General features: G+C 35.2%; 1 protein-coding gene across 1 annotated transcript in view; it reads left to right on the forward strand.

The window, feature by feature from the left end:
- The window catches only part of LOC107186658, a 39,061-nt gene extending 16,001 nt beyond the window's left edge, over positions 1–23,060 (forward strand). Inside the window, exons 2-8 of the mRNA XM_015574581.1 lie at positions 3,171–3,728; positions 13,570–13,848; positions 17,828–18,385; positions 18,820–19,056; positions 20,354–20,449; positions 21,262–21,363; positions 22,851–23,060. Coding sequence (XP_015430067.1) covers positions 3,213–3,728; positions 13,570–13,848; positions 17,828–18,385; positions 18,820–19,056; positions 20,354–20,449; positions 21,262–21,363; positions 22,851–23,060 — 1,998 coding nt within the window. The 5' untranslated portion in view covers positions 3,171–3,212. The remainder of the gene's footprint in view (positions 1–3,170; positions 3,729–13,569; positions 13,849–17,827; positions 18,386–18,819; positions 19,057–20,353; positions 20,450–21,261; positions 21,364–22,850) is intronic.

Here is a 23,060-nt window from a genome sequence, read left to right on the forward strand (position 1 = left end):
TCCCCCCACCCAGTGGTGGGAATGACGCCGTTGCTCGTGTCGCATTTATCAAGGAATCACTGTATGTCTAATAAACTGAATTAACGACCGAAAATAATTTATATACATAATTGTTATTATTATCATTGCTGATGTATAAAGAAATAAAAGCAGTATAGATTACTAAGACAGTATAGAATGAAAAAAGATCTGTCCGTATATTCGTGCTGGTAATAAGTAGAAACGGAATGCAATGAACAAACGTGTTAGCCAAGTCACCACCCATTTTTTTTCTTTTTTTTTCTAACGGGGGGAAAACCTTCAAAAAATGAACCGAAGGTGTACCAAAATAGGACAGTCATGGTACCGACAGTTTTTTACGAATATATCGGGAACTAGGACCGACCGACATTTTTGTGAAACGAAAATGTTATTCAGAATGTTTGTTTCTATAACATATTAAAAAATCATCAAAATCGGGGATGAGGTAGCCTTCGACCAGATCGCTGAAAGTTTTATTGTAAAAAGTATTCGAATTGTTGACCCTTATGGCCGATACAAAACACCTAATAATTTGACGAATGACACATACATATTTTCTAGTGTACTCCTAGAGATTTTTGCATATACACTAACATCGTTACATGTTTTCTACAATCGTGTATGGTTTAAGAAAATTGAATAAAACACCTTTTACAATCAAATTTTCATTGTAAATATCACAATAAATATCCATTTTATACCTAATATGGCTTAATATTTATTCACCCAATTTTCTATGCTGATTCAATTTTCATAAAAATATATTGGGTGTTCTACTAAAAAAAATTAAGGTAATCTTTAGTACTTGTATGAACAATGTAGACAAAAAATAATTATTCTAACATACATCTCCCTTGAAACCACGCAATTTTTGTTAGAAACATATTTTCGAACAACAAATAATTTATGAATAATTTTAATTCGCCATGTTAGGTGCCTCGCCGTGTATAATATCGAGTTAATTATGACACAGGACTGTAATGAATTACAGACGGTGATTCGAAGTTATTGAAACGCTTATTTTTTGTACACATGCATCCGCTATCACTTAGATATCACCGATTGTGCAACCGACTTAAGACAACGTGTGTATTTATTACTGCACGTTCTTATTTTAGTATAACAGATAAAATGTACACACACGCTTGTTGAATCTACGGTTAAATTCAATTTTTTCTATTAACTATACCAGTGTTTCCTGATATCGTTTATACAGGGTGTTCCACACTACTGGGCCAAGCCATAGCGATAAAACGGTAAAAGATGAAGAAATTTGATTAGGAAAAATTACGTGGTTTCGAGTGATACATCACGTGGTTCATGTCTCTTCTCCGAATACCGAAGAGGTCATCTCTATTTTCTAAAATGTAATTATAAATTTTTTTATACACCATTCGTTGCATTTTTTAATTTTCCACAGGAAAGTATTACGGTACTTAAGTGAAAAAATGATTTGTTTAAAAGAGCAGAATTCGTAAAATGAGTAAACACGAGCGAAGATATAGAGAAGGAACGTTCAAGCCTACTCTTTGTCCAACTTAAGAATAACTTCGTTTTACGCATGGGATGGTTCTAAAGCCGTGTACTCATCTGAGCATGCGGCCCCGAATGAGCACCGAACGTGCGCGTTGCAACGTCCAAACCCCCACTTATGTAATGTTTTCGTTCGTGTCGGTGATACCACGCGCTTGGGCTAGATATAGGGTAATTGCACCGGATATGTATGAGACTCCATTTATGTTTGATTAAATATCGGGCAATAAAACGGGAAAATATTGAAAGTGTTTATGCTACTATATTTGTCATTTAATTCTACATACTTAGGAACAATGTTAGTTTCATAACGTACTATTGCTACAAACTTAGTACAAAATGAATGGTTTTAAAAAGCTGCTATTAGACCCTGCTTAAAATTGAAATTAAAATTTAAAAGTCAAAATTAGCATTTAAAATTAAAGTAATTTATGTTTTTGCCTTTTTAAGACAGTTTGGACACAATATTCATGGGCCCATCTGTAGCACTTAGGGCATTGAACCCACTGTTCATCAGAATCGTCCGTAGAATAGAGGCACGAACAAAATAAACATTCTGCGTCGTCATCCAATTCAGATTCGGAACTATCTTTCTTGCCAGTTTACTCCTCTTCTGGATCTTCATAAAGACAAATCAAGTATCCCATAGTAAGAACATACTAGGTCAAAAAAAGAAGTGGCAGTTCAGTACGCTGCCGCTTCACCACTGGTGCAGTTGACAAAGGGTAGCGCTCACTGGTACTTGACGGACTAGGCGATTTTTTTAAATTTTGACTTCGAATTGCTAAAAAATGTATAACCATGGCGGCCAATATTTTACAAATGTTTTTCGTACATGTATAGCTAACGATCCTGCGCAGTTTCGTTCAAATTGTCGGGGACCACTGGTGAAACAGCCCTTGGAAGACTTGAAGCTAATAAAGAAACTGGTCAAATAACTTACCTTAAATGTTATACAAAGCTTCTTCATAAATAACTATAGAAACTCGCGACGAGAAAAAGCAAACTTATTGGCGTCTTATTGAAACAATCGTTTCCCCGTTGAAAGGCAATCTCATACGGATAACGTTGTCATTTGTTTTAATAGTGTAAACATTGCTACAGTATGGCAGCACTCTCTTGTGGAAATACTATGGGATCTCATATAAGCACATGTCTGATATTCGGTGCCGTTACTCCACTATTATTTGGTAAGAGACCGGCCGAGATAGCGAGCTACGAGTAATCGCATGCGTCCGAATCGGTCGGAAGTAGTGGGAGAGAGTTTAGGTCCAAATACTGTACAATATTGAGAAACTGAAATCGAAATACCTTTTAAACTAATAATTTTTCCACCAAGGTACGTTAATACCTTGATGTAGAAAATGAGAAAATGCATCGAGTGGTGTATAAAAAGAATGTATAATTCCTTGTAAAAAAGTAAAAGTGACCTTGAAATGAACAAAAGACACATACACCACGTAACGCGTCACTCGAAAGAATTCAATTTTTCCTAATGAAATTTTGTTCTATCTTCTACCGTTTTAACGCTACGGCTTGGCCCAGTTGCGTGGAACACGTTGCATACTTTTCAGTTGTATTAACGATAATAAACCCACGGAATTTTTCATTTCCAGAGATTCATTGAAACAACAATGTCCAGCTGAACGGCAACCAAGATGGCTCGTCACGGTACCGAGAGATCCTTGAATTCCCTGCAATCGATGCATCCGAGCTCCTCGAGCCACGTAAACAATAATCCCGGCGTCGTCACCCCGACGGAATTGGCAGCGTCGTCGCCGTCGTCGTCAGCAACATGTACTGCCGACGACAGCGGGACCAAGGTCAATGGCGACGATGGCGTGACCGACACGACAGGAAGTGCAATGGGCACCATTCCGTCACCCTCGACGCCCTCGGTATCTTCTTCGTCGGACTCCCGTATACCACGTCCCTCGCCCACCAGCCTGCGTCGTTCCTCGAGTATGCGCATGCGCGGTGAACGGGTTTCGCCACATCAACCACCACCATCGTCACCGCTATCCAGTACCGCGGTCAACGCGGCTCCAGGCAGGCAGCATCAGAATCATCGCCGTCTGAACTTCCTGCAACACCAGCAACACCATCATCCGGACTATCGCAACTTCCCAGTCATCACGGAGAATGGAACTGAATCCCCGCGACAACGATCCCTCGTGAGTACCATTCCACAACTGTGTCTATACACAACCACCATCCCCCTGTTTAGGGACACTTTGAACGAATCCTCGAGTTCTTGGTATCCTTTCGGGATACTACGTCGTATCCTGTGGTCGATGCAGGTCACAGATGCATGTTAGCAATCTATTTACTGGCGCCTTATTCAGGACATTTGGAGGAGATCTCGAGTCAGAAACTCTTGGTGTTCTTTCGGGATAATTACGTTCGTATCCTGTGGTCGATGCAGGTCGCGTAGATGCGTGCTGACAATTTGTTTACTAATATGTACCCTATTCGTGACACTTCGAACAGATCTCGAATTAGAGTTCTTGGTATCCTTTCGGGATACTACGTCCGTATCCTGTGGTCGATGCAGGTCACAGATGCGTGCTGACAGTATGTTTACTGGCGCCTTATTCAGGACACTTTGAAGAGATCTCGAGACCGTGGTGCTTGGTGTCCTGTTGGGATACTATGTCGTATTCTATGGTCGATGCAGATCGCAGGTGCGTCCTGAGAATCGCGCCTCATCGACTTCACGGTAGTGGTTCGTTCTTATTTTACACGGAAGTGGGGGAGGGATTTGTTGGGTAGAATGAATACGTGATGGACAGTGCATAAGTTGTACCAGAGAAAGTTTTCGATGTCTGAATAGTTGCAAATGCGCGGATATGTTTTGACAATTTGTTTAGTAGCATTCTGTTCCGGGTGCTTTTAACACTGGAACTACAAAATCTGTCAAAATGATTGGTCAGTATACTCTTATAACGATGGTGGAAATGTTATAACAGTATATTTTCTCAGATCCTTTACAACTTTTATTACGATACGAAAGTAAAGAAAATTTTCAAGTGTTTGTCATGTTTATCGACCGGTAGAAATAGATTACACGTTTATCGTCTGTTGTTGTAGTGTTAAGAGATCTAATAACAAAATCACCTCGGTCAGGGTACTTTCGAGGAACGTCGAGTTCGGTTCTGCTGGTGGTGTCCTTAGGGGATACTACGCCGTGTCCTGCGTTTCGATGCAGATCGCAGACGCATGCTGAGAATCTCACCTTATCGACTTCGTGGTCGTGGTTCGTTCTGCTTTTATGTGGATGTGGGTTTTTTGGTGAAAATTAATTACATAAATGGTTTTTTTTTAAAGTATTATAAGTCTACTTCATTCGGAGATGTGTTATGGTTGCATGTTAACCTATTTAGCAATATTTTTAAACGCTATCGAGCTTGTTTTGTGCTTTTTAGAGTCCAGACACGTTCAGTTTTATTGTACGACCATTTTTATAAGTATTCTCCAAGTAAAACAGTGTTGTTAACCGCAAATGGAGTTACACTACTTTCAAAAATAATGATTTATCAAAAACATGATTAATACCAAATTTAAATTTATATGTTAATTGACATCGACTATTCTGAAATGGTATTTTAAAATATAAATAATAATAGTTATGAAAGCACAGTAAAGGTATATTATTACAGATTAAAATATATTCATCTGAGAACTCGTACTTCTGAGACTATTATTATAATAAGTTTAATAAGCTAATATTAATAACTTTTAATCATATTTTATTCATTATGCGCCGTGGAAATTGTTTTGAAATATTCGTGGTGAACGAGGGGTAAAAACAGACCTGGCCCCAACAGATTACGTACCACTTTTCCCGATCACTTCAACACGGGGTTAGAGGAACACACTTCTGCAATTTCGAAGAAAAGCAAAAATTCATTATTCAGGGGATTGGTTCAAAAGACCAGTCGTTCTATCGTGGAGAGAAAAAATGGGAGAAAGTTACAAAAACGGATGAAAATATTTGGATTAATGTAACATAACATAAATCGATACAGTAATATCTCGATGAGTGCGACGAACTCGGATCCGCTTCGAAGCATTTGTGGCAAAACGGGAATGTTTTGAGCCCTTTATACATTTTTTTTTGCACGAAGTGGAACCTCTGCTTAGCTTAAGTTTACTCTGTTTTTATTGATTCTAGAGGGGGTTCCCCCCAGTGCAGTGGTGGGAATAACACCGTTGTTCGTGTCGCATTCATCGAGGAATCACTGTATTATTTTTTTTAATAAATGTGTTTTTTAGCCAAAAATCCGTCAAAATTAATTTACACTAATAAATCTTGTTATTAGTCAAAACACGTGTGTTACAGTATGTTACATTTCTTTAACACGATTTAAAACAATAGAAGATCGGACCAAAATTTAGTGGTTATCAATAGGACTGGCAGATTCAAACTCCGGAACAATGACGTTCCATGTGTACCAACCTAGATAGTTTGTACGTAATTCTGTTTATTAGTGAAAAAGAATGCTATCCAAGCTCTTCAATGACTGAAAATGTGATTGTCTAGTACTTTACAGTAATCAGGTACTATACAAGTCCCATGAACGTACTTGTATTTCATTGGAAAACGTAAATATGTATAATCTTCCTTTGACCAACAAAATTCGCATAAAGTTGAACATACACGTATCTCATTAGAAAATGTCAATAATATTATTTTGATCAACAAAATTCGTTCAAAGTTCAATAGAATATGCAGTCTTGCTAAAAAATTTTTTTTATAGTTTTTTTATACAGAAATAAAAACTTAACAGGCTAACACTTTTGTGATCAGTAGACTGCGAATTTCATGAATTTATAGTGCCTATGACTCAGTACAGTGAAAAAGTTTAATGAAGTACAATAAAGTTTTTATTTAATTTCAAACTCGATAGAACTACTCAACAGAGTGAACGAATTTTTATTCGAACGAGATGATAAAAAAAACATTGGAAAATTTTATTCACAGAAGAGTTCTAATTTGAGAAGCTTATCGATTCTACTTATTGTTCCAAATTTGATTCCGATTGCAACATAGCTCATTAAATTATCGATACACCTGGAGCACTTTCGCTGCTTTTCCCTTAATTTTTAGATTAAACTTTTTTTGCGAATTTTATTGATTGGTTCAGTTTTGGCGCCCATAGAAGGAGTTCCCCTAGTGGCGAATACTTAAAATTTTCCTTAGATAAATGAAGAAATAATATTTTCTTTTTATTCTACATTAATTACAAACTAACAACAATAAAAATCAAAGTAAAGGAACAAAATAACTAACATTATCATAATTTTCAACTTAAATTAACATGAAACTTTGGTACATTATTCTAAATGAACATTGAACGGCACCACCTAGTACCCGGATATAGCAAAAATATGTAAATATGTTTCCAATGATTGTGATATATGTATATCATGTATTTAACATAATCATCAGAACACTCAGGAATATCGGCCGAAGCCTCGTGAGCCCATTCTTGGCAGCTTCAACATTGAATCCAGTCTTCATTATGGCTCTCTAAGCAACATACACAAACAGTGTCTTTGTTTATGTTTTTCGATATCAATGCTCTACTCTTCTTTATCTTTTTGGGTCTATTTGTCTTTTGAAACTTATTTCCTAAGTTTCTCTTCTGTTCTTTAACTCTTTCGTGTTTCAGTTGTCGAACATAATAGATAATATCCGATACTACATAGGTGCTGTCCAGGGCTAGGGGAGCTTCCCTTACATAAAATAGCGTATAAAATAACAACTATTTAAAAAATTCATTAAATCTCCACAGAGTTGAGCATAGTTTGATTCGAATAATACACAGTGTTGAGTCTCCCGCGGGGGGTATTAAATAATACACGCAATTGTTAATCGTTATTAAGATTAACATATATTTGGAATCACGAAGGTTTACAACAAGTGTGTTTATACTATGAGGTGTGCGCGAAGACTGCCTTCCTGCGTCTTCTCGAGCGTCGTAGACGCCGAGTAGAAACAAAAATGATACTCGCGGTGCAAAGATGGCGCCTCCGCTAGTAGCGCCTTTTCAGTGGTATATCCGACTGGATCCCAAACACATAGTGAAAAGCAACAGTATCTAAAGCCGAATTTACACCTTTCAACTTTAGAAAACTAGATTTTGCTAGTTTTCGTCCGAAGAGGAATTCAGTATTATCGTACTTATAACAACATGCACGCACATTCTAAAATATAAATTTATACTTGTCAATGCCGTTTCATTACGAATGAATGATCCATTCAGTTCAGTAAGAGATTGGCTCTACTCTGATCACTTCGGATAATAGGGGGATAAAAACAATGTTGATCGATGAATCATTCCCGATGATTATCCAGAATTAAAAGTTGTAAACTCGGCTTAAGAGCGTCACCTTGAACTTTCAACAGTTAATGAGATTGAATAATTGTTTGGTAAGTGTCTACTCGTTCCAGAAGAACTCTTATATTAATATAAAAATTGGAATTTCCATGTTTAATCAATAAAGATGGCGAAGTACTTTTATCTTTTATCCCTTATTTGAAACTCTTTATTTAGGTAATGAATTTGCCCAGCCCTGAATTCCCATAAGAAACATGTCATTACATTTCGCACGGTAGCGTAACTAAGGCGCGACTAACCGCACAGCGGACACGCAAGTTTCAAAGCTGCAGAGCTGAACTTTATTTGCCCAGCATGTAAAAGTTATCGTCTCGAAACAATAATATGTATGTAATAGTATAAATATTTTAAAAGTGCATTTCTTTATTTGTATAATACATTTTTCAAACAACCCTTAAAGAAAAATTTGGCAAAAAGCTACCAAAACAATCATATAGTTCGAAGTAATAAACACACAAAAGAGTACAATTTTGAAGTTGCCAAGTTCCCACAAGCTGACTGGTACAGGGACAAGAGAGGTATCTCGCCGGGCAATGGTTACCATCTCAAGATGGTGTCATTACCACAAAGTGTTAATAAAATGAAATCGATTCGAAATATTTCTTCGACTATTTATAAGACCTTTTGCATGAAAATCTTTTCCGTACAAATTCCTTCAAACTTCTCAGCTTTAAAGAAGAAACTCATATCTTTCCGCTGAATGAGGCTTTTGATTTTCCCCCTCACTTTCATGCCAGACTGCCTAGTAAAAGTAGAAGAAAACTTCCGCTTTAGCTCCAGGTGAAATACCCTTAGGTCAACCAGGTATGCAAACGAGACGAAACTTATGTTTACCTGTTTCGAATACCCTGATGTTTAGTGGGTAAAAAGAGTCTCCATGCACATCACACATAATTATTTCATTTTTTATACAGTAGAGCCGCCCGTATACGAAGTAATAAGGAGACATACACTACCGTTTACCGAACATAACAGATTATAATTTTGCTGTTATGTCATTAATAAAAATAAAATTCGTAAGCTCCCATCGGTCGAACTATCATTCGATTTATTTATCGCATCATTCTCGAAGTACTTTTCGGTCGCGAAAAGTGAAACAGCTGTCTAGTATGCATTTGACGGGCAACAGTTGCATCCTTACACGTGTACCACGGCGGTTGAACCGTAGGTTTACAATTCCAAGCAGGTTCGAAAAAAACTTCGCACGTATGGACACATTGTTGACGGAAGACGCGAGTTGTCATTACTCGTTTTTCAACAGCTGGTGACGAGATACACTAATTCGCATCAGCTACACTTCTATTATTGATGTGTTATAAATTATTTTTTAAAAACTACAAATTTTGTTTAGTACCTCTCCATCAAGGAATTTCTTTTCAAGCTTACCTGACGAAAAAACACTACTAAGAGTGTCATTCTATGTACTCATTAATTTTTAATACAATTAAATATATATTATTATTATTAAATAATCGAGTAAATAAATATTTTTAACGTGCAAATAAATTAACAATAATAGGTGCATAATAATTGTACAATTCACATCAATAATTGTACCCACCAATATTGGTATGTATTAGGGTGTATTTAAGACGAAAATGAATTAGTTCGTAAAATATGATTTTGCTCGAATCCACATATCTCGAACAAACATATACCGTGTGTTCAAAAAGTTCCAAGATTGGTGTAATAAAAGATTGAATTGTCTTGATTAAGGAATTTTTATTGTTCAGTTTTCTACATACATCCCTCCTGTAGCTACACACCCAATACAACGTTTATAGAGTGCCTTGGAGAATTCCTCTAGTGTTACCCTGTTTAATTGATCGGTTACTGTCTGTTTTATTGCATTCACCTCTTCATAATAGGTGCCTTTCATTGACAATTTGATTTTCGGGAACAAGAAGAAATCGGCAGGTGACAAATCTGTCGAATACGGTAGATGGTTAATAACAGTTAGGCTTTTTTGCCAGAAATTCTGTGACGATGACCGACGAATGTGCGGGTGCGTTGTCGTGGAGCAGAAACCATTCACCCGATCGGTAAAGCTCGGGCCTCACACGTCGAATTCTAATATTTAATTCGTCATCTATCATTTTGATCGTTAAACAACGGTCTCTCAACAACAGGAAACGAACACATTCAACATTCGACTCGATGCAACTTGTCGAAGGTCGTCCTTCTCTTTTGTCATCTTCAAGTGACTGACAACGTTCTTTAAATCGTTTGAACCACTGAAAAACTACAGCACGACTCAGACAATCATGTCCGTATGCTTTTTACATCATTCTGTAAGTTTCAATCGCAGTTATTCCACTTTTAAAGCAAAATTTAATTACAGCTCGTTGCTCCATGGTTGTAATCGTGACAACGTATAAAATCAAGCAACTTTAACAGCGTAGTATTAATGAACAAATGAACATCGGGAAACACGAAAATTATAGGGCACTAAGAAAGATCTAAATTATTTAGTATCATCTCGATTTCGGAGATGGGGCTAATAGTATATGTATATGTAAAAAAATCAGTCTGGAAACTTTTTGAACATACCGTGTATACCCGAAACACTATGCATCGACACGAATGAACTTATTGCACAATCTAATGGTAAAAATATTTAGCAATTTGTTGAACATGTTTAGCATTTTTTTTTAGTGTTTACGGTAAATGTTATTTATGACCGAACCTACATAATAATGTCGTAATACGTATGTTACAAGCATAGACGAGTCCTGGTTACAATGTACATTTCTTAATCATCATGAAAATATGTCACAAACAGAGCAGTTGTGTTTCGCTACTCGTTAATTTATTATTGCTTATTAATACGTATTATACGTGAAAAGTTGGTACATTTTGTAGCGCTTTCTCTATACTATTTCGAAATGTTTCTGAGGAAATTGAATTCTTTTGCTCGTCGTTTCCTCTCCAACTCTGACATTAAAAATTCGAAGTGCTTGCAGTGAAACTCCTTACTTATCATTTGATTACAAGGCAATTGTTCATAATGGGTAATTACTTCCTAGCCAACCGACAAAACTTTCCAGGAGGTTAATCTTCGATTCGATTATGGTATCGCGATTTCACCGCGAACAACTCGTTGTCTCTGTTTTCATCATTCTTGCAACTCTTCTGTCGGAACACTTATCCTTTCTACGGTAATAGCTAGTTTATTAGTAGACTGCGGATTTTATACATTTATAGTGAGTGTCAATATACAAAACACAACACAGGAAAAATTTTCGGAAATGTGAGTAGAAGTTTAATAAATTGTCTTCATTAAATTCATTTCGCAGGTTCTTATCGTTTTGCATGTCGATGAGTTCAAGCTGTATTGACTCAGATGCATTTTCAGGCAAAATGGCAAGAGGGTTGCGAAATAAATCTAGCAACGGTTTTACTTTTCGAAAATCAGAAAAACGATCCTTGAAGGCTGATATCAAATTATCAATCTTTTCAACATATACACTCTTTAAGTTGACATTGAACATTTTTGACATTTTCTTGTAATTATGGAAATTGACGTAATTCTTTGACGTTAATTGGGTTTAAAATAGATTTAACTTGCATTGAAAAGATAAAATGTGGCTGTAAAGTTGACTAATCAACTGATCGTTACCAGCTACTTTGATGTACGCATGTTGCAATTTGTAAAAATCACCTATCGTGTGATTTGTTAAAAGTTAAAATAACACATGGTGTGGTGGGCCGCTAGCAAATCAACGGAGGACCGCCGTTTGTGCATCCCTGAATTAGAGTTTCTTCGAACAACAACATTTCTAATTAAAAACCCATATAATATTTGTTAAATATACTATTTCTTATCCAAGATGGCGGTTAAGAAACGTTCTATGTATTTAAACTTGTATTCGAGTCTGTTAAGTAATTAATATTCGTGAAAAAATGTGTGATTCATTCCATGTGTTTCGACTTACCTATAGATCTATTGTCCGAGTGTAGATCCTTTTTGTTCTATAAATAAATTAACACGGTGCGATATCCTGCGAGGCAATTGACTAAGTAGAAATCGAAGTAATTGCTCGAACATTACTGAATACGGTTCGATAATTACTGAAATTACTCGACGAACGCTATACGGGGTGTCCCTAAAATCGTGGAACAACCGGACGGGTGGTGATTCTACATACAAAAATAAGTCGAAGAAAAGAATAATATTCTTTTCATTTAAGGCTGCGTTTTCGAGGTAATCGAATTTGTTTTTCTAGAATCACCGGTACTACAATTTTGAGAACACCGTGTATAATGCATTTTGAAAACTGAAAAATAACATCGTCTAAAAGTTTGTAATTGTTTGGTCGATAACTGACAGTAATGGTGCATTGATACTATTGTAACTATAGCCATCTACATGAATTTATTGGAATACCCAGTAGTGTAACAAAGTTAAATAACGATGGTTAAATTTAACTTAAATACTAGTGAATTTGTCATAGCACTGTCACTTATTTGCTTAGAATATTAAATTAATTAATAAAAAAATTTATAATAACAGGAATGTAGTGTTCTCCTTTGACATTCGCGCTCTGTCAACCCTATTCCAAATGATTTTGCTTCCTACTCATTCGTTTTCTTGCTAGTCTGCGAATATACACGCAAATTCCAAACATTCATTGCTATCAAATAAAAAATCAAAATCAAAGAATCATATCCATTTTAACAATTATTACATTTCTCAAGTTATAGGTACGATAAAAGCTTTATTGAGCGCAGATATTGCACCAAAATGAAACAAGAACTGCGACTAGAAGAATAGACTGGGGTCCCAGGCAGGTTCAATTATAAATAAATATTTTTATTTCGTTCTGCATTAAACTTTTGCAGATTTCCATTCATGCATAAGATCCACAATCTACTTACCAACCTTGTCTTTGTATTCACGATTTAATACTAAAACATAGTTATCAAACACATCAAAATGACGGCTTTAAAACTTCTTGTTCTACTATTACTGAGATCACGACAGTGTAATTGGCGAAATTTATGTTAACTTTTAATTTGTTATACATTTTATATAACACTACGTTACATTGCATTGTGTATCATAAAATTTAATTTAGTACACATTCTTACGTTGATAATTGTGTAGCGTCGTTTAAAAGTTGACACGGCGATATATTGGGTGTTGCGTAATAAAAATTGCTTCCAAACTGCGACGTTTAAACGATTATAACTTATCTTTAAAAGAAGATTTTTCGTCGTTGTATCGACACACATACACACACTTATCAGTGAGGTACATGCTTTTTGATCCCAGTTTTGACACATAGGTACATAAGCACCGCGAGAAATGATTTTGAAGTCCTTGCGCATGTATACCAAAGCGATGCAATAGTGGTTTATAAATGTTGGAAAACTTCATAAGAAATGTTTTGAAGAAAATGCAAAACGATTTGGGAGGGACAATGCTGTGTTAGTTAGTCACCGATAACCGATACGGCACTCAATTGTTAACAATTTCAAGAATTCAAGCCTTCAAATAAGCACGTGAAGCGTTTAGACTGTGTTGTGCAACACTTTAATAGCCGTAGTCACGATAGAAGATCAAGAATTCATGGACTGACGTTCGACTTTTTCTTCTTTTATTTTTTAGAGCCTTTCATTGACCCCGGCTAGGCCGCGGCCTGGGCTCGCGGCCTCCGGAGGATCGAGCATAGGAATCGCCGACGACAGCGATGCGGAAAGCGTAAGAAGTTACGGAAGTGCCTGCAGTACAGCGAGCGCCTGTGACCATGCTACATTCGCCTTTAACGGCACCACATGGTCGGGCAGATCACGAAAATACGTTGTTCATTGTTCAAATCATAACGGTGACAATGAACAGTACCTCACGCCGACTCAGAGAGCAGCTAGACAAGTCAGGAAGTTTCAGGTAAGAGTCGCAAGACAAGACATCAATGCCATTTTCCTTCCTTTTAAGTCGCTGCTAGATGGCGGAGTCTTCTAGAGAAAGCGGCATCCTTTCGCGGTATAAAAGCAGAAATGGGAAAATTTATTGTCTAGATAAAAAGTTTTGCATAACGAAGAAAAGATTTAAAAAAAAAGTACTTCACCATTTTTAATCGTCTGAACATAGAAACCGCAATTTTTATAATAAAATAATCATGCTTCTTGAATGAGTAGACACTTGAAAAACAATTATTTAATTTTACTAATTATTTAAAGGTAAGAATGACACTTCAGCTGCGTCTACACTATACATATATGTAGCAAACCTGTGTTACATAACAAAATGTTGTATGCCTTGCTATAGAACATATTTTTATAACTTGTTACAAGATTATATCTTTTGGACAAGTCTATAAAAAGTTTGTATAACATTTCGCATCTCATTATTAATAATGGTGTCACGTTTGATGGATAACATATAACTTCCTGTATAACACGAAACATGTTATGTAACATTATATTATTATATATAAATTTGTCTTTCTGTTTTTCTATCACGTTTTATAACTTTGCTATATCATGTGTTATGCTATACAGTGTAGACGCAGCTTTAGATACTGCTGCTTTTCATTGTGTATTATTTAATTAAAATTTTGCTCAACTCCGTGTAGAAGAGGCTCAATGGAAACCCCCATATTAGTATTTATTACGATTTTATTGTTGACAACAGCGTACAAAAAGTTAAAGTGCTCTGAAACATTCCAGATATTAAATAGAATTTACTGTTACCCTGGTAGTAAAGGAACAACAATAGTTAGTCGACAGATGCTTCTGTTTTATTGCATGGAATCCTACAGTTGCAAGCTGCACACAACCTTGTGTATACTGTTAATTTACGACCACGCTATATCTTGACGAGGACTATTGTATTTTTCTTGAAAAACCGAATATAAAGGCTTTTAAATGAATCAATTACTTGTGTGATAAAGGCAGTATAGATTACAGAATAATAGTAGTAGTTAGATAGGATGTAAAAATACTGAACGGTACGAATTACCCTCAAATTGTAATGAACGGTACAGGTTTCTAACAATAGAGTAAGAGGAAAAGGCAGACAGGATACACAGATGCTGCACAGTATAATATGTGATGACCACAGTTGAGTAGCAGAATACTGTATATTAAGTCTTTTATTTTTCTACATTTTTTCTATCAAGGCCTTACCTTAAGGTATATTAACACCAGAACTGTCAACGATAAACGCGTATCTATTTCGATCGGAATTTCTTCACATTCATATAGTAATAAAAGTTGCAAAAGATCTGAAAAAATGTATTGATATAACATTTCTATTCATCGTTATAAGAATGTACTGACAAGTCATTTTGATTTGCTTGGTAGTTCTAGTGTTAATACAAAACATCTTCGCGATGTATCTAAAAGATACCTACATAATTTTAAATTTGAATTCTGAGAGTTAAATACAAATTAATATTTTTTCATTATTTCATTCGTTACAATACAACACTTATTTTTCCTTCATCGCAGTCGGTTCTTAGGAACATTTCTGTTTATAAGTAAAGAAAACAATATTTCCGGACTTTCGAAAATTAGTCTGCAAATCCATACATACACATAATCACAGTAGTTATACAGAGTGTCTCAGGTCGGATAGTTCAACCGGGCAAGAGGTGATTCTATAAGAAAAAATAAGGCAAAAAAGAAGAATACAGTTTTTTCATACGAGTCTTCGTTTTCGACAAAAGCCACTTGTAAATTAAGTATGTTGTGTATTCGTGGTGGCAATAAGTAGAAACGGAATGTGATAAACAGACGCGTTAGCCAAATCTTATTCACTTACAGAGGAAATTCAATAGATTTTCAAATTCGATTATCTTGGGAAAAAACATAGTAGGAGAAAATTTTATTGCAAATTTTCAATGCATTTCTGCGTGTTAAATAACCGCCTACCCGATTGTACTATCTGACCTGCGACAAACCCTGTGCAGAGGTCTATTTACATGAAAAAATAAACCTCTAGGTATACATAGGATGTCACTCATATCTGAGAGATATACCGCGACTAATAGAGGGTTACCAAAATTTGATGCGAGTCGTAGGATACAATACAGAGTTGAGCGCTATTCAAAATGTTCGTATATAATTATTCACATGAAGAATTAATTCATTTATGAAAACTGAAATGAAAAAAAGAAATAGTTCATTGGTTTTGGAAGAAATATAAATAAATTACTTGTTATCTATTATTTATCGACCATTACACAAATATTCCGTAGGTATCTATACTCTATCATTATCTTATCGTTACCGTATTTACAAAAATGTGTAGAAATTAATGATATTCAAGTGACATTGATTTACGATCGCAAAATGCAAAAATTTACATCGTTGCGTATAAAATACCGGTAACAATCGTGATAGTAAAGAAAGGAGTTAGGCGCCATATGTGACTCTTGCGACCATGAATCCTTTATCCGTAGTATTATTAACGCAAATCGAAATGATAATATCAATGTGAAAGTCCAAGTATCATAAATGTGTTTTAAAATTTAATAAATTCACATTGAGCTTACTATTGTACCTATTAAACAAGCAACAAATACGGGTCATTCCACGCGAAATCGGACACTTTTCGGAGTAACACTTCGGATTTTGTTCACACATGGATATGTTATAATCTTTAGTGATATATAAACGTACTCTGAAGGATTTTTGAAGATTTCAACCATTGTTGATACCACAACTGTTTGGAATATGGTGTTTAAACAGTAATAATCTGAAAAGCGGGATGAAAAGGGAAATGATTCCTGCATGATTTTGTAGAGGAAGATATGTGGAAAACATTTCAATTTGTTGCAATGCGGGATTCTTTGGGACTTAAGAGATATACCTTATCAATTGGAAAACAGTTTGAGAATTTTCTACATTCCATTCAGTATTTCTTTTCAAAGCTATTATACATAGTAATTATTAATGCAGGGCATGATTTCTTATCTCAAAAGAATGCTCTTCAGTGAGAAAAAAAAATGGAAGCAAACTATTTAACGAGGTCCTCAGGAAACCTTGAAAATGAAAACAGTTTTTTTGTATGACAAATTTTAATTTTAAAATATCCAAGTTTAAGTGCTTATATCATTTAAAATATGTATTACATTTCTTTAGCTTTTTCATCTTCGAAGTCAGTGGACATTTAAGAACCAATACACATTGATCAGATATTAATATGGGAAAGTTGATTTTTTGGCAAAATGTCACTGAATTTCTCAATTCCGATCACTGGAACCATCCAACTGACGCAGCGTTAACTTCAATTAATTTTCTCATATGGCCAATTTTAAAATGACCATATTTTTTCAAAGTCCATGAAGAGGAGAAATAGAACTATATCCTCGTTTTCTTCAAATCTTTCAATTAGGCCCTAGTATTATAAAATTGCATTTCTTTAAAACAATTGCAAAATAAATGCTTAAAAAATATTTTCTTTGTAACTTAAATAATTTTTATTAGGTACTCTTATGTCTGCACTATGTGCACCCACAAAGCCCATTTTGATCAGTTTGTTAGTTCAGCAGTTTTGGTTGATTTAAAAAAGGTAGACACTATATTGCAGACAACGATAGAATCAACATTTTAAAAAATTTTAAAAACTCTGTTGAGATACGTTCATATATCACTAAAGACTACAACATATCCAAGTATCAACAAAATCCGAAATGTTACTGCAAAAAGTGTCCAGTTTCCCGTGGAATGACCCATATATGAATCAAAGTCTAACCTACTGTAAAGAATATTAATAAACCGTTGAGTGGAAATGTTTCCCAGTTCCTCCTTTTATACTAAACAGAAAAATTTAAGACCCTTCTCCAAGTTGCACTTTACGTTCGAAAACAAAGAAATAAATAAATCATGTCTCTCGTTCTCACGGTACTTTGTTTTTCCAGGCTTTATTGAAGGAGGCGCGGAAGGAGATCGAGGAGAAGGATCAGGAGATCTTTCGGTTAACGAAGGAGGTGGTGGAACTGAGATTGTACAAAGCTTCTCTGAACAGTCCCGACGAGAGAACGGACAGCAGCGATGCTCTTACCGTACGGGAGAATAATCCTTTCTCGCCGGAATCGCCGACCAAGGATCTACCGGATGAGGGGGCGCCACCGAAGATTCCGAGCCCGGAAACCCCAGAGAAACGTGTCCAACCGGACCTGCCTTCTTCTTTGGCGGACTCCGGCCACTTCGAGGATGGATCGATCCACTCGAAGGATTCGGTATATCTACCGGAAGCGCAACCAGAGGCCAGTAATGTTACCCGAACGCCCAATAAAATTGCCGAAGATGATGCTGATGATGCTGCTGCTGCTCCTGGAACGTACGCCAGATCGACCACCCCCGAAAGAGACGAGGAGCGACGGAAGCTGGTGAACCTCTATGAGGCTAGGATCGAGGAGATGCACCGTAGACACGTGGACGAACTTCAAGAACTGAAACAAAAGCACAATGACAAAGTACGTCCACATTAGCAATCAGAAATAAATTACTACGTTCAAGTCTGGGATTGTTGAAAATACGCTTCGCTGTAGACTTTTATGCCAGCCCGATAATATAAAAAATTGTTTCCGAGAACTTTGCTGCTAACAACAAATTTGAACTTACATTTTCAAAATTCATAATACACGATTCAGTATAACGGACCGTATGTCAAAAACTGTTCTAATTTGTATAAAACATTCGTCTAATAATCGTAACGTTAAAAGTTGTAAAATGAATTTTCGAAATTAAAGTAGTATTTGCGGTTTTAATAATAATTATCTGGAATTTTTTTTCGTATCACTGGATACGATGATACGACACGAGAATGAAGACTTAACGTGATCGCCTTATTCGTTGCATAACTTAACATTTATGTAGACCGGTTGATTGAATATTTGTTCAATTACAGGTGGAAAGTTTACTGAATCAGTTGGCTGAAGTGAATACACGTTATTGCGAGATGAGACCAAACGTTGACGCCGCGGAAGCTAGGGCTCGTGAATTAGAAACAGAATTAGAGGCTGTGAAAGCGGAACTTGCCGAGCAGAAGACTTTGTTAAGTGAGCAGGAGGAGAGGAATAAACATATGTACCTGAAAATGTATGCCAAAGGACAAGAAGCAGCGCGTATAGAACAGGCAGATCAGGTAAAATGTATTTTTTGAAAACCTTTTGAGATTAGTATGCATAATGCAGTTCTCAGTGCTGTACAAATTGGTTTCATAGTTCGTAGACTTCCCACATTACCTATACATACAGGATAAGTTAATAAAAATTACTACCTGAAATAACTCGTTGTCTGTAAACTTTGCCAAAAAATGTTTAATACTACAAATTGGGATGATCTTCCAACTGCATTATCACTAAAGGAACTGGAACAGCAAGCAAACAGATTAGCAACTCATGAAACTTCACTTCAACATTTTAAAATTTCAACATTTTCCTCTGTCGGAGTCATAACTTTAATTCTGCTTACGATTAACATATTATTGGTTATAACGTTTTTTAAAATTTATAAACCAGCAAGAAAATTGGAACTTCAAAAGGAAAATAACGACTCAACAATAAATATTTCAGGATTTACTTGCTGCAGACATGGACTACTGTATCCAGTCAGCTCTGTATCTGCCCTAAGATCGACCTAAGTTACCACGTATTTTGATATTCGCAACGCGGTTTTTGACGCTTGACTGTATCCGCGATAGCGCTACGAAAAAAATTTGAAGTTATAGGTCGTTGCATTCGTCTTTTTAGCGACTACAACGGAGTACTACAAAAAATACATGATGTCGTTTAAAAATCTCAAGGTTACCTTGATCTCTAAAAAATTGAACTCTATTCACCTGACCCCCCCCCCCCCAAGACCTTGATAATCAATTGTATGCAAGTTTCACGCAAATTTCCACCATTTGACTTGGGTTTTGCAGGCTAAGCCTGCTGACAAAGTGATAAAACAAATTGGCAGAAAATTAGCGCAAGTCTTGCAACATAATCTGCTGCCAATCTCCGTGCAAGTTGTTGATTCTTGCATCAAACTTGTAGTCATGTTAAGTACGTAACATTATAACAAGCATTGGACAAAATTTGGCTTTGCAGAGGTTTGGCTGACTGGGGAGTTACTTTAGGTGGTAATTTTGATTAGCTCACCCCATATAATGCTTTGTATATACTTCTAAAATGTTCCTCATGTCATTGTTTCCTGAAAAATAATAATGTTTTCTTGACTTTTTGTTTAATAAAAGTAGTGTCAGATGTTGGAGAACAGTGATGAATATTTTAAAGATGATATAAATTTCTGATATTTTTAGAAACTGATATTGATTTGGTTTGGAGTAGCGAATTATTTTATGGTGCACAATTTTGCAATATTGTAATTTTTATAATCATATTTATAACTAGAACTGAAAATAATTGTTTTTTTTGTTTGTTTGTTCACCAATATAGATACTTGAACATGCGCATCAAATACCACCAAAGGTTTCAATTGCAGAGTTACTTCAACAACTAACAGTTACTCGAGCGGAACTAGAAAATGTCAAGGTAAATATTACCACTTGAATCGGTTTATTATTTTTACGCTGTCAGTATTACAATGGTAATATTACACGTGTTGCACATTAAAAATGGAACTATACGATTGTTATGCCTGAAATCATACAACTGAAGCTTTATATTTATAGCTACATCCAATAGCATGAATTACATTTTTAACACAGTATAGTAAAATTTATTACAATGGATATAATATTTACAAAATTATTAGCCATAATTACTATTTCGTGATATTAAAAGTAATTTTCTTCTTTGATTCAAAAAATTTATTCCAATACACAGGAAATAGGATATTTTATATCTTGTCTGCAAATGTTATTTGTCACATTGCTTTCTTTTTAACGATCCCTTTCCATATTCCATCAGTGGCCGTCATTAACATTACCTTCATTTCATGTAGCAAAGCAAATGAGTTGTTTATATTTTTCTTTAACACCATAACTAAACTTTAATTGATTTTTTTAAAACCTTTTATGCTTTTTTAATACACCAACATTTAAAAATGAAATATCATAGCAATGTGAGCTTCTTTTATTAATATTTTGTAAGCAGTACTTCATTTCTTTAACTGATTTGTTAAACGAGTTTCGAAATCGTTCTTAAAAATGAAAATTCAGATGTGAATCTATGTAGTTGACAAGGGGAAGCGAAAATAATAATATGTTATAACGTAAATGCATATAAGTGTAAACAATACAGTTTGGGAGTTTCTGTTGTGCATCACTTTCTGAGCATCTCCGTAGTTCGTTTCTCTTGTACTAATGATGTGCCACTTTTTTTGGTCGCCGCTCACACTCCAGGACACAAGCTACTCGCCTGAACCTCACATTTCAGCCGATCGTAGCCAAATTTTATTAAGTGCTCAGGAGGCTGTTTCTCTCTGGGTCCTTGGCACACGTAAGGTCTGTATTTCTGCTAAACTGCCACGCGATGCAATTCATATCCACTGTTAATTAAGCATCTGCGTTGTATTTGTTTCACATACAGGATGCACCAGCAATCTTTATGCTCCTTTTCTTTGCCCTCGTTTTCTATTTCTGCCCTTTACAGATTTTGTTTGCAAAACAATGTGTGTATCTTTATATTATCTCAGGAATATCGTTTAGTGTGTGGTATCTTTGTATTTTCTACACTCTTGATTAGGGTAAAAAGATATAGTTACCTGATTTTTTAAGATTTATTCTTTAAATGATCCTTTTGCTACTGTGCAAATGTTTATAATTTATAGCCATATTTTATTACAATAGCAGTGCTGATGTGATCTGCAGTTTTATTATTTTTATGTTTTTGTAATTATGACTATAATGTAACAATTCATTATAAATGATTATTTTAATTTCTATATACAATAACAATTCAGTTATCAGTTAAATATTAGTGAAGTCATCCATTGTATAGTGTATGTATAGCCTGTCTTTCAAGCATGAACATACATAACAACTAAGCGTGTAAATAGATTGATAAATGGCTTGTATGAACATAAGCATTCGCTCTGTTTAAAAAAAATGGAATTTGCATTAATATTAGTTAGTAAATGTTAATACAGTTTGTTAACCAGTCTTAAAGACTGTCAGAAAAATTACTTAAAAAAATCATTGCATAAACGAGTGAAATGATTTTTCTGATTATTTATCTTACAGTGATATCGCACTAATACAAAAATAGTTTTATCATTCAATTGACATAATTTAAAATAAAATTTTTTTATTTAAACAATGCAATTATGAAGTATTAATTATTAATAATTGATTCGATTAATATCACTATTGAATAAGATTTACGTTTTAGACATCACCATAAACTACAACTTGCAATATTTCGTAAATAATATGTGCGGTGACTATAGTGGCAGGAATTGGATCTACGTGCTACCATTTATGAGTTTCGTTATAAAGATGTTTTCACAAATGGGTGAATTTATTACTGAATGCTTCGTCGCAGCGATTGCATGCTGATTACCAAGCACAATTGTAGTTGGTTTATATGCGTTACCATTAAATTTGGGGAGACTATCCTGTGCACTTGAAAGAAACAGCCTCTTATTATCCTTTAGTCGTGTAAGTTTGCACGTGCTTAAGCATTATGCTTGCACCAATACCCAACAGACATTATTATGGCATTGAATCATAAAAAGAAGAACAAACAGTTTCATATTAATATACATAAATTTTTATTCAAAGTGAATTTATACAATCTGCTTTCCATTTAAATTTATTAATGCATTATATTTATTAGATTACATAATTTCTGTTGTATTCTATCTGAATCTAATTTTCATAAAAGTTCACTGCCATGGCATGTATGTAATTGAAAATGCAGCACATAAGGCAAAGGTATGTTATGTGTCATATATATATATATTACTAACAAATGTGAATTTTTTAAACAGGTAATGTATCGACGTATTATAGAAGCCAGAAGTCAGCAGGGTAACCTTGATCCAGAGATCACCTTGCAGTTCCTAAAATCGGCTATCTATTATTTCCTAACCGACAAAGAAAATCATCAGGGTCATCTTAATGCTATCGAAAGCATTTTAGGATTTACAGAAGCTGAAAAGCACAATATTGACAGAATATATCGATCTGCAAGAAAGTAA

Source organism: Dufourea novaeangliae, unplaced genomic scaffold (genome assembly GCF_001272555.1).
Source record: "Dufourea novaeangliae isolate 0120121106 unplaced genomic scaffold, ASM127255v1 scaffold80, whole genome shotgun sequence".
NCBI lineage: Eukaryota > Metazoa > Arthropoda > Insecta > Hymenoptera > Halictidae > Dufourea > Dufourea novaeangliae.